At 43.2% G+C, this 13,724-nt stretch overlaps 1 protein-coding gene across 1 annotated transcript in view; it reads left to right on the top strand.

Annotated features, from left to right (window-relative positions):
* OTUD7A (OTU deubiquitinase 7A) overlaps window positions 1-13,724 on the top strand; it is a 292,001-nt gene that overhangs the window by 209,777 nt on the left and 68,500 nt on the right. The window contains 2 exon segments of the mRNA XM_040413842.1: window positions 3,019-3,146; window positions 5,845-5,957. Coding sequence (XP_040269776.1) covers window positions 3,019-3,146; window positions 5,845-5,957 — 241 coding nt within the window.

Below are 13,724 nucleotides of genomic sequence, written 5' to 3'. Positions count from 1 at the left end.
CACCAACACTCTGTACAGACTGACTACTACATCCGCTGCCACCGTGAACCCCTGCACCACTTCTTTCTGGGCAGGTAGGCTCCTGCGTAGAGGGTGGTCTACCCTGGGCACGTTTGGCTTCCGACCTCCCACTGCTGCCACCCTGCTGACTCCCGGGAATGCTACTGACTTGCTGGCTCCGCCACTGCCTTACGCTCAAGCTGCCACCCTCTTCTTATGATGATGAAGCCCCTTTGTCACCCGGCTCCCAATTGCGATCAGCTACACAATCATCGAGTACTGTCTGCACATCACTGATGTCCTCCTCAACGGTCTCTAAGCCAAGAGCTGACCGCTCGCAACTCCCACGCCACTTTCCTCATCACTATTTGCCAGCCTACTGGAAGAAGTGGCTGATGTCTCCTCCTGATCTTGGCTAGGCAGTAGCTGCTGACTGTCTTCTAGTAGCTCGTCCTCGCGGAGCCCACAGCATATAATACTTGTCTGGCTGAGGGAACAGAAAAGGACAGAGGCAGGTTGAGGACAGGTGAGGGCACAGGGCCTACTCCTGGGCCATGACAACCAAGGGTTGTGTCTGACGAACCCACCGACTCTTGGCTGGGGGTGTCTGATGTCACTTGGGACGAAGTTGATGACCGAGTGAACCATTCAAGCACCGCTGGGTTGCTGGTCAAGACACGACCGCTAGATGATACCAGGAGCTCAGGCCTCTTGAAGTGACCCCTGCTACCACACCCCCTTACTCTGCTGCGACGTGTGCCTGCACCAGAAACATTTAAGACTCTGCCCTTCCCCTGTGCAGGGCCTTTCACTTCTCTGTCTAACATACTGTTAGATCATATAAATAAATAAAAAGGAAATTAAAACACCACGAAAACGTCTGGAATGTTGTCACTTCACCACACAACGGCTAACGAGCCTTTTTTTTCCCCACTAATACACCCCAAAAAAGTCTTTAGAAGATATAACTGCACCGCTGAACAGCTAATAAAATATTTTTTTCTACTAATAAACCCCAAAAAAGGCTGTAATTTTGTCACTTCACCGCACAACGACTAACGAGCCTTTTTTTTTTTTTTTTTTACTAATACACCACAAAAAAAGGCTTTAGAACATATAACTGCACCGCTGAAGAGCTAATAAGACTTTTTTTTCCATTAAGACACCACAAAAAAGTATGTAGTTTTGTCATTTTAGCGCACAACGGCTAATAAGACTTTTTTCATTTCACAGCACAATGGCAAATAAGCCCTTTTTCCCATTAATACACCCCCAAAAATGCTTTAGAACATATAACTGCACTGCTCAACGGCTAATAAGACGTACAAGTATTTCCTAGTAATACACCCTGTTAACGGCTGTATCACACAGCACTTGCACCCCAATAACAAGCAAGGTTTGCTGGAATTACAGAGGTATCATCTATTGCAATAAAAGTGTGGAATAATTCCTCCCTATTAGGGATGAGCGAACCCGGTGAAGTTCGGGTTTGCTGGGTTCGGCCGAACTTGTCCCGATCACCAAACCCGGACCCTATTAAAGTCAATGGGGACATGAACTTCACTTATTTATTTTCTGTTATAACATGGTTATGACGGAAAATAATAGCATTCTTAAGACAGAATGCTAAATAAAATGGCCATTGAGGGGTTAGAAATAATAAAAAATAAAAAAACTCACCTTATCCACTTGATCGCTCAGCCGGTATCCTCTTCTTTCTGCAGGACCTGCAAAAAGACCTGCGGTGACGTCACCGGATCTTCTATCTTCATTCAGCAGGACCTGCGATGACGCCACCACGCTCACCACGTGGTGAGCGCAGTGACGTCATTGCAGGTCTTTTTGCAGGTCCTGAAGAAAGAAGAGGATACCGGCTGCGGATCAAGTCGATGAGGTGAGTTTTTTTTATTATTTTTTAGCATTCTATCTTAAGAATGCTATTATTTTTCGTTATAACCATGTTATAACGGAAAGTAATAAAATCACCTGAACCCAAACTTCAGTGAAATGGTTTGGGTCCGGGTACCCGAACTGGCAAAGTTCGCTCAACCCTTCTCCCTATCCTTTCCCTACACTTCTAATGATCTTTGTCTGAACTTCTATTCAGCCCAAAAAAAAGTTTTAATGTATTTCCTATCACTTTCCCTGCAATAAGTACACTGGAATATGGCTGAATCCAAGATGGCTGAGGCTATTTATAGGGCTGTGAATCACAGGGGCTGGCTGGCTGCTGATTGGCTGCATGCATGGCATTGTGGGTGATCCCTCGTTCCCAGAGTTCTTTGCTTTATGCCCTAATACATGCAGCAGCCATTTTAGTTAAAAATGTAATTCGTTATCACAAACCGTGAGGAAATTCGGATTCAGTGCAAATTGAATTTTTCCTGAAATACAGATCAAATTCCACTTCATCAACTTTGATTCACTCATCTCTACTCATTTTGCATCCATTTTAGCTTTTTCTGTCGGAGATCCATTTTTTTGGCTGAAAAAAATATATACATTTTTTTTCAGTTTAAAATAACGGATCTCAAACGGAAATGGCTAAAATGGATGCAAAATGTGCATAACTGAGCATAAAGGATGCTTAAAATACATGATTTTTTTTTTTCTTTGTTTTCTGTTCTTCTGACATCAGAAGAATGGAAAATGAATCAAAGATGCAAACCCGGCCTTAATGACTAAATGCGATTGGTTACCATGAAGCGTGAGGAAATTTGGATTCGGTGCGATTTGAATTTTTCCTGAAATTTGGATCGAATTCCACTTCATTAACTTCGATTCGCTCATCTCTAATTTCTATCATAGTGCCGGCCATGTGCAGTCCGCAAAATGCGGAACACACATGGCCAGTGTCCGTGCTTTGCGGACCGCAAAACAGTTGCGGATGTGCGAATGCACCCTTAACATGCATAAGAAAGAAGCTTAGCAATGAAGCTTATAGCTTTGGATATGCTTAGTATCTGAAAAGAATGTATTTGGTTTTATCAGTACATTATGTTATGTCTTGTACAATAGGAATGTGGGGATTTCATGACCGAGATCTTGTTCTGAGGAAAGCTCTTTATACCATGATGAGAAGTGGAGCAGAGAGGGAAGCGCTGAAGAGACGATGGAGGTGGCAGCAGACACAGCAGAATAAGGAGGTACCGGATTGTGTTTCTTTAAGAACCTGCTTCATTACCACACAAAGACACTGTAATTGGACTCTAGTGGATTCCGCTACATTTACCATATTTTACTTTTCCTCTGTGCTCAGGACTGCATTCTCTAGAGCATAGTTATGCCATAGTCAGGCCTCAAGAGTATTAGCATTGTTTTTCACTGGAAGACATTGCTAATTGATGATAAAAGGTTGAAGAGGAGTGCTCCAAAGAGTATGGTGCACTGTTCACATAGGACTAAATAGTCCTCAGGTCCAAATTATACATCACGAAACTGTTACGGAAAAGCTAAGTTAAACAGTCAAGCACTTTGTAACTTCCATTGAATAGGCAGAGCTGCAGTCACAAACCATGACAAGAGTGGCACGTTCCAGAAGACTCAGCAATGTTTTTCTGATTTAGGCCTCTTTCACACGGGTGTCATGGATTTGGGCTGGATGAGATGCTGCGCGATTTTTCCGCGCGAGTGCAAAACATTTTAATGCGTTTTGCACGCGCGTGAGAAAAATCGGCTTGTTTGGTACCCAAACTCGAACTTCTTCACAGAAGTTCGCGTTTGGGTTAGGTGTTTTGTAGATTTTATTATTTTCCTTTATAACATGGTTATAAGGGAAAGTAATAGCATTCTTAATACAGAATGCTTAGTAAAATAGGGCTGAAGGGGTTAAAAAAATTTGAATAAATTTAACTCGCTTTAATCCACTTGTTCGCGCAGCCCGGCTTCTCTCCTTTCTTCTTCTTTGAGGAAAAGGACCTGTGGTGACGTCACTGCGCTCATCACATGGTCCATCACATGACATACCACCATGGTGGTGGATCATGTGACGGACCATGTGATGAGCGCAGTGACGTCACCACAGGTCCTTTTCCTCCTGCACAGCAAAGAAGAAGAAAGAAGAGAAGCCGGGCTGCGCAAACTAGTGGATTAAGGTGAGTTAAATTTAGTCATTTTTTTTAACCCCTTCAGCCCTATTTTACTAAGCATTCTGTATTAAAAATGCTATTTTCCCTTATAACCATGTTATAAGGGAAAATAATAATGATCGGGTCCCCATCCCGATCATCTCCTAGCAATCATGCGTGAAAATCACACTGCATCCGCACTTGCTTGCAGATGCTTGCGATTTTAACGCAGCCCCATTCACTTCTATGGGGCCTGTGTTGCATGAAAAACGCACGAAATAGAGCATGCTGCAATTTTCACGCAACGCACAAGTGATGTGTAAAAATCACCGCTCATGTGCACAGCCCCATAGAAATGAATGGGTCCGGATTCAGTGCAGGTGCAATGCGTTCACCTCATGCATTGCACCCACGCGAAAATCTCGCCCTTGTGAAAGAGGCCTTACACTTTAACCTCTTCTTTTAACCATCTTTAACCTCTAAGGGGCACATTTATTAAGACCAGCGTTTTAGACGCCTGTTTTAATAAGGCCCTGCACTGACAGTACAGTATGTACACTGCCCTCTACATTACTACGGCAGATCCACCGCCGCTTCTAAATGTAAGACCGTTTCCGAGCTGTCTTGCATTTAGACAATTTTCTACTCCTAAACCAGTTGTAGAAAATGGTAAATGAGATGGGCCTGAAGGCGCATCCCTTTCCACACCCACACCATGTCCACTTTTTTAGATCTGGCATGAGCGGGGAAAAAACGCAGATTGCGGTGCAAAGGTCCCTAATTTAGGCGTATTTCTGTTTAATAAATGACCTCTTAAAGGGAACCTGTCACCAGTTTTATGGTGTCCTAACTAAGGGCAACATAAATAAGTGACTAATTCTCTTAGAAAAATGCTGGGTCACTTTCTTTAATTGACCCAGTCAATCTGCCAACATCTTGTATTGAAAAGCTCCAGCTGATAATGATGAGTCCTGAATATTCATGAGCTCCTGACTCTCCCCGCCTACCTGCTGCTGATTGACAGTTATTTTCCACATGAATCAGCAGCAGGTGGGCAGGGGAGTAGCTATAGCTCTGAATAAAAAAAAAATGCTGGACTCATTGACATCACGCTGGACTCAAATCAGCTCATTAGCATGTGGCATCTTTGTGTGTATATTATGAGGTAACCATCTGTCACACCAGTAAGTGAATACATCTTTTTAGTAGTTAATGATTGTATATAATTAGTTAGATTATAATCAAATATCCACATGGCAGGTTCCCTTTAAGTTTTTATCTTTTAGATAAAAAAAAATAAGTCATGGAATTCCTTATAATAAGCCTGATGATTTTCAACCATTCTAGTTAATTGTAGGATCCTATTGGCATTGAATGTCGGGTCATTAGTATTTTCTGTTAAAATGACTATTACATTTTTTTAAAAAACACTATATATTATAATCTAAGAGCCAAGACACCATAAGCCTTACATGGCTCAGATTCCTAATTCAAAACTCTTCAACAATTCATCTCTATAAGGTTGGATTGCCATGTTCTGGATTTTTTATGTTCTTTTTGAAGCCAAAGCCTGGAACATAACACATATAAAAGAAAGTCTTAGTCTTCTTATTTTGCATTCACTCATGGCTTTGGCTTCAAAAACGGTTTAAAAAACTTGAACATGAAAACAGACCCTAATGAAAGTTTTTTCCTAGGGTACAAAGTAATGGCAGTTTTTGTAGAATTTGGATTTAGTTTGCTAGTTTCTGTCATTACTTTGTCCTTTTATTCTCAGTCTGGACTGGTTTACACAGAAGATGAGTGGGAGCGAGAGTGGAATGAGTTGTTAAAGTTGGCCTCCAGTGAGCCTCGAACACACTTTAGCAAAAATGGAGGCTCTGGTGGTGGGTAAGTTTTGTCTATCTAGAAACATCTTTACATTACTTTTAGATGAGTGGCAATTGTTTCCTGGGAAGGAAATATATTAATAGTGTGAAAATGCTGAACATTTTCTAATTAACTTTCCTTAAAGGGCTTCTGTCACCCCACAAAACTCATATATTTTTTTTTGGATAGTTACATTCCTTATAGCGCGATATAGGAGAATATAATCTTATCACTTACTTTCATGCGGCTGTTTCTTTAGAAAACGAAGTTTTATAATATGTAAATCCGGTCTCTACCAGCAAGTAGGGCGTCTACTTGCTGGTAGCCGCAGCAGAAAACCGCCCCCTCGCCGTGTTGATTGAGAGGGCCAGCCGTGATCTCCTCCTCCGGCCGGCCCTGTCAGTATTTCAAAAATCGCGCGCCTCTGTTCATTCGGCGCAGGCTCTTTGAGATGAGGAGGCTCGTCTCCTCAGAACTCCCTCAGTGCGCCTGCGCCGATGACATCACCGAAAGAGAAGACGTCATCGGCGCAGGCGCACTGAGGGAGTTCTGAGGAGACGAGCCTCCTCATCTCAGAGCGCCTGCGCCGAATGAACAGAGGCGCGCGATTTTTGAAATACTGACAGGGCCGGCCGGAGGAGGAGATCACGGCTGGCCCTGTCAATCAACACGGCGAGGGGGCGGTTTTCTGCTGCGGCTACCAGCAAGTAGACGCCCTACTTGCTGGTAGAGACCGGATTTACATATTATAAAACTTCGTTTTCTAAAGAAACGGCCGCATGAAAGTAAGTGATAAGATTATATTCTCCTATATCGCGCTATAAGGAATGTAACTATCCAAAAAAAAAAAAAATGAGTTTTGTGGGGTGACAGAAGCCCTTTAATGCTTCTTAGTTATTTATCATCACCATAATCGATAATTTTTTCCCCTGATTACTATCTAGGTTAGGGCTCTTTCACACTTGCGTTGTCCGGATCCGTTGTGTACTCCATTTGCCGGAAGTGCCCGCCGGATCCGTAACACCGCAAGTGAACTGAAAGCATTTGAAGACTGATCCGTCTTCAAAATGCGTTCAGTGTTACTATGGCACCCAGGACGCTATTAAAGTCCTGGTTGCCATAGTAGTAGTGGGGAGCGGGGGAGCAGTATACTATACTATACCGTCCGTGCGGTTCCCGGGGCGCTCCAGAATGACGTCAGAGCGCCCCATGCGCATGGATGACGTGTCCATCCGATCACGTGATCGATGCGCTTGGGGCGCCCTGACGTCACTCTGAAGCGCCCCAGGAGCCGCACGGACGGTAAGTATACTGCTCCCCCGCTCCCCACTACACTTTACCATGGCAAACAGGACTTTAGCGTCCTGGCAGCCATGGTAACCATTCAGAAAAAGCTAAACGTCGGATCCGGTAATGCGCCGAAACGACGTTTAGCTTAAGGCCGGATCCGGATCAATGCCTTTCAATGGGCATTAATTCCGGATCCGGCCTTGCGGCAAGTGTTCAGTATTTTTGGCCAGAACAAAATGCGCAGCATGCTGCGGTATTTTCTCCGGCCAAAAAACGTTCCGGTCCTGAACTGAAGACATCCTGATGCATCCTGAACGGATTTCTCTCCATTCAGAATGCATTGGGATAATCCTGATCAGGATTTTTCCGGCATAGAGCCCCGACGACGGAACTCTATGCCGGAAAAGAACAGCGCAAGTGTGAAAGAGCCCTTAATCTTTAAAAAAATAAATAAAACATTTTGGGTTACTTGGCACATTGATAAATGACTCTTGTCACATTTTATGTATGGTATATTGACGGGCAAGATTCGAACCCTTTCACTGACTTTAATATTATTTTCTAATTTCCTTTAACCCCTTAAAGACCTTGCAATTTTCCGTTTAGCCTTTTCATTGTATACTCCCTTCCCGGAGCCATAGCTTTTTCCCCTGCACACAGTCGTATGATGGTTTGTTATTTACTGAACAAGTCATCTCTAATGGCACCAATTAATAGTGATGTAGTGGGAAGTTGGAAAAAAAATTCAAAATGGCGTGGAACTGGGAAAAAAACACAATTCTGCTAGTTTTATGGGCTAAGTTTTTATGGTGTTCGCTATGTGGTACAACTGACCTGTTATCTTCATTCTCCCAGTCAGTATGATTATGGGGATAATCATAGTTGTAATATACATATTAATCTAAAAAATATATATTTTAAAAGAACTGATTTTATTCTTTGCAACGCCATATTCTAACTCCCATAACCTTTTTTAAAGTTATGCCTACGGAGATGTGTGAGGACTCCTCTTAGAACGTCCGCTGTACGGAACGAATTACATTTATATATTTTAATAGTATCAGCATTTTAGGACATGGTGATACCTATCATCTTAATTTTTTTAAATTTAATTATTGGGAAAGAAGGGGATTTAACTTCTTATAAAAAAAAATTATAATAAGTTCCCCTAGGGAAACTGAATATGCGATCATTAGATCGCTGCTTCCAGGGCTTGCATGGATCTGTAATCTTTTCGCTGGGAGCAGAAGGAGAGGCCGAGACCTGATGCTACAGACTGGGATGTAAACACAGGGTGCAGGTCACAGATCACAATTACGCTGGAGGGCTCAAAATGCACTTCGTCTAACTTCTATAATGCAGTAAGGTTCAATGCTGGTATCATTTTTTCTTTTTGTGTATGTGTTATTGGAAAACCCCTTCAAAGTGATTCTGTGCATGCAGTGATTTAACAGCCCCACCTTTTTTATTTGTTGGGCCACAGAAATATTTTTGCAGCTTTTTTTTTTTTTGTGTGACATGCAGGGTTGTGTCTTAAAACATTTGTTAGAGTTTTTTTCTTTTTCTTTTTTCACTTTTGTATCGGACACAGGTACTGCTGGCGGCTTGGGATGGTTTTTGGAGGTGACAGGTTACCTTTTAAGGCTCCATTCACACGTCCGCAGAATGGGTCCGCATACATTCCGCAAATTGCAAAACGGGTGTGGACCCATTCATTCTCTATGGGGCAGGAATGGATGCGGACAGCACACAGTGTGCTGTCCACATCCGCATTTCCGGAGCGCACCGCCGATCTTCATTGCTTCAATTGCCTTGCTATATTTTCGTTAAGCTGGCAGCTCAGGGTGTGTGTCCTTTCTCAGGGGGCATATTATTCTCAGGGGGCCTATTATTTCTTAGGGATTTGTTTTTTCTCAATGTGTGTCCTTTCTGCTACAGTTCTCTCCCTGTAACTGTCGGAGCTTCTAACAGATAGGGCTGTTGGCAGTTGAAGGATGGAACTGAGCATGTGCGTCCATCTCAGCGATATTACTGAGGATTACAGAGAAATGAGGAATGCAGAAAACAGCAGGCGGTGCTATATACAGTTTCATTTTCTTGAATAAGGGCCCATTCAGACGGCCGTAGTGCTTTGCGGATCCGCAAAACACAGATACCGGCAATGTGCGTTCTGCAATTTTCAGACCGCACATGGTCGCAATCATAATAGAAAATGCCTATTCTTTTCTGCGGAGCCGCGGTATGGAATAACGGATGCGGACAGCACACGGTGTCCGCATCTTTTGAGGGCCCGTGGAAATGAATGGACCCGCAGACCTTCCACAAAATTGTGGAACGGGTGCAGATCCGTTCATACGGCCGTGTGAATGAGCCCTAACTCAGTGGCAATACTAAATTTATAAATAAGTGCAACTACAAAAGTATTTCGATTCAGGCAGTGATTTGAAAAATGGCAAATACTTTATTTTATTTTTTTAACGGGTTTATATAGCAATGAAGCAATATCTATTATGCACCCATTAAGAGAATATTCCCCAATAACCATGGAAGATAGAACATAACAGCCAAACTTACAACTTCAATTTTTAAAGCTTTTTTATCCTTTCCCCTCCCATGTCAAAAGACTTCTGTGGGATGCAACTGATCCCTAATCCTCACGTCGAGACAGATTTTACTAGTGAATTCATGGTAACTGATCAGTGCAGGCAGCGGGAGAAACCGCTCTTAAGCCGAGACCAGAGGAATTTTCTTTAATGAGATGCATCACAAACCTTTTTATATCCATTATTACTAATGTTTGTTGAAATGACAGTGACGATTTAACCAAATCTTCACCCAAAACACTGTTTGTATAGTATATGTACAGTTTTTGGAGAGCTTAGCTGTACGTAGGCTGCCTCAATAGCTGTCGGCCAAAAGATCGTTTGGCCATTGGCTTCCGACTCCCCCATATACACACACACACGTTCCTCTCAGCATGTGTATTCAGTGGTGGAGAGCGGAGAATACAGTTGCCAGACACCAACCAACAGCTTATCTCCTGGAAGAACTAAAGGACAGGACAAAAATATCCACTTAGCTTGACCCTTCTCTTCCCAGATATCATCTGTCTGGGGAGAGTCGGGAGCTTCCCACACACATTCAACCCGTTCTCAACGGGTTTAGCTGACAGTACACTTATGTGTATAGGGCCCTTAACTTCCCATTGCCTGTAATGGAAAGTGCTGCAAAAGGACAGAGAGGAACATGCAGATATTTCCTTTATGTCCCATACCAATGGCTATCTGGACCTCTGGTTGTAGAGGGCAGATAATGCCTTTAGTAGCAGTAGTGGCTTGTTAGTACAGTATATGGAAGCATTGTTCTGTTGAGTAGGCCTTGGGGAGTGCCATTATAGTATGTCAGTGGTCTTGCCTCTCCAGCTGTTTTAAAACGACTAATCCCATCATGCCCTCAAATATTTTAGCTGCAATTTTAGGTTGAGCATTATGAATATCTGCTAGTAATCTTTGCTGTCTGTCTTAATCCTAGGGGTTTGATGGCCTCAGCTCAACCTTGCAGACCGTCCTGTATATGTAACTCTCGGTTATGTAAAACATTAATGTTATGTAATTATTTTTGTAGAAACTAACGGGGGTCATTTATTAAGACGGGTGTTTTAGACGCTGGTCTTAATAGCCCCTACATATGACGGTGGAGCCGCTAAAGTAGGGCTGCAGTAAACGATTATTTTAGAAATAGAGTATTTTATCGATTATTTTTACGATTAATAGAGTATTCTAATAAGAAAAAAATCTATTAATAGAGTGTTTTCCTTTATAAAAACTCATCAGACCCCCTGCCATCAGTCCCCAACACCCTTTGTTCCCCCCTGTGTGATCAGCCCAAGTGCTTCAGTTCCCCCCAGTGCCACTAGCTCCCCCCAGTGCCATGAGCTCCATTACCCCAGTGCCTTCAGCTCCATTACCCCAGTGCCTTCAGCTCCATTACCCCAGTGCCTTCAGCTCTCCCCCACCCCAGTGCCATCCGCTCCACTCCCCCAGTGCCTTCAGCTCTCCCCACACAGTTGCCATCAGCTCTCCCCCACCCCAGTGCCATCCGCTCCACTCCCCCAGTGCCTTCAGCTCTCCCCACACAGTTGCCATCAGCTCTCCCCCACCCCAGTGCCATCTGCTCCACTTCTCCAGTGCCTTCAGCTCTCCCCCACCCCAGAGCCATCAGCTCTCCCCCACCCCAGAGCCATCAGCTCTCCCCCCTTGTGAAATCATCTCTCCCCCCCCCCCCCCTGCTCCTCCTGACACCCGGAGTGCACAGCATCATTGGTTGCTATGACGCTGTGCACTCAGGGCGCCCGGCCTTAGTCGCACCAACTTACCTTTCCCACAGGGGCGCTGCCGACACTCCATCGTTTCGCGCTGCTCTGTGTCTGACGTCACACAGCACGTCAGTAGGTCAGTGCAGCGCGGGACCATGGATGTGCTGTGAAGTGTCCGGAGGCCCCCCGCTCTGTGGTCACGTGATACAAACGAATCTTCGATGCAAAAAATTTGCATTGAGGATTTTTTGGTGTTGAATTACTCTATTTAATCGAGTAATCGTTTCAGCCCTACGCTGAAGTTATGAAGAGGCGCCGGCCTCTACATAACTGCGGCGCATCCACTGCCGCTTCTAAATGTAAGACAGCTTCCTTGTCGTCTTACATTTAGACCATTTTCTACACCTAAAACAGCCGGCCCATTTCCTTCCAAGCCCACTTTTATAGACCTGGCTTGAGCGGGGAAAAGTTGTAGATTTCGGCACAGTTAACCATTGTGCTGCAATCTGTGCCAGAAATACACCTGGATAATAAATGACCCCCTATATTTGTAAATCATAGATACATACTAGAGATATGGACTGTATGCTATATTGTTTTATAGCATTAAACGCTATAGAGAAATAAGCAAGGAATGTCCATGACAAGTGCAGAAAAACACCTCCTATAGTAACTACTAGGATAAACATATATTTAAAAAATGAAATTTTTGCAACTGCTGGGAAAACCTGACTGTGTGCAAATGAATCTGCTCTGCAAATTGAAAATGAATGGCACTGCAGTAACCGCTCATCACATAAAGGATCAAGCTTTCACAGTAAATCAGGCATAATTGCTTGGAATACTGATTTGTTATTCTCACGCAGCAGGACATGGAGGTTTAGGGACACTTTTTCATAACGTCTGTTTGTCAGATAATATACTGTAGGATTGTATAAATTATTTATTTTGTCCGTAGATTACATACATTAGATGCACAGTATATGGGCAGCAGACATACCGTAGATGTTATATATACTGTAGTGATATGCACAGACCTGCTCACTTTACCTACATGGACATGCAGATAACATGCAGAATTGTAATGAAAGGCAAATCTTCTACACTTCCCTATGGTCTTCAGCCTACTGACGAAAGCAGTCTACCAAAAACATACAGTTGTCTACAGATTTAGGCCTCCTGCACATGACCATGTCCATTCTGCAATCTGCAATTTGCCAATCTGCAAAATACGGATGCGGTTCGTGTGCATCCCGCAATTTTCGTGGGACTCACTGTAAAAAAAAAAAAGAAGCCTATTCTTGTCTGCAAAATAAACAAGAATAGGACAGATTTCATAATTTGTGGACGGGCCTGCATGGAGAATCCATTCGACAGTGCACTAGTGTCAGTAGATATAGTTACATAGTTAATACGGTTGAAAGAAGACATAAGTCCATCAAGTTCAACCAAGGGATAGGTGGGGACGTGAATCCCAGAAGGAAGTGAGACTCAGATTTCTACACGTTTTCATAAGCATTAATGTCATTAACTTTTAAGAATTCATCTAAACCCTTTTTAAAACTGTCCACTGTTCCTGCTGTGACCACGTTCTGGGGAAGTCTATTCCACAGATTCACAGTTCTTACAGTAAAGACGCTTTGATGCTTCTAGAGACTGAACTTTTTCTTCTCCAGTCGGAGTCAGTGCCCCCTTGTCTTTTGAGGGCATTTTACATGGAACAGTTTTTCACCATATTTTTTTGTACGGCAAAGCTGCAGTGACTTCATTCAGTAAAACTATGAATACCGCAGCTTGCCTGACGACTTTGCTGTTTCTTAGCATATATCATTAACAAAAAAATCTAAATTCAGAGTTATTGCCCATTTAGACAGACATATAACCTGTCTGTGTTGAGTGCCGATCAACAGCTGTTTACTTCAGTTTATATGGCATGTTATTGTCAGTATTCATATGGTCATTCGGCCCACATGCAGTTTGCATACATACGGTTGGCAGCACATGCTGGCAAACAGTGATTTTTATGTCCACATAAAGGATGCTATCAATAACAACGGGATAAGTAGACACGTTTTCATGGGACAATGACTAGGTATAAACATTTGACCGTTCCTCAGGCCGTGTAAATGGACCTTAAAATTTTTGATCTGTCATAGTGATGCATCAAAGGTTTCGATCAATGG

This window comes from Bufo bufo, chromosome 1 (assembly GCF_905171765.1).
Source record: "Bufo bufo chromosome 1, aBufBuf1.1, whole genome shotgun sequence".
In the NCBI taxonomy this organism is placed as follows: domain Eukaryota; kingdom Metazoa; phylum Chordata; class Amphibia; order Anura; family Bufonidae; genus Bufo; species Bufo bufo.
Note: the sequence above shows the minus strand (reverse complement) of the source record. Positions and strands in the feature narration are given on the sequence as shown.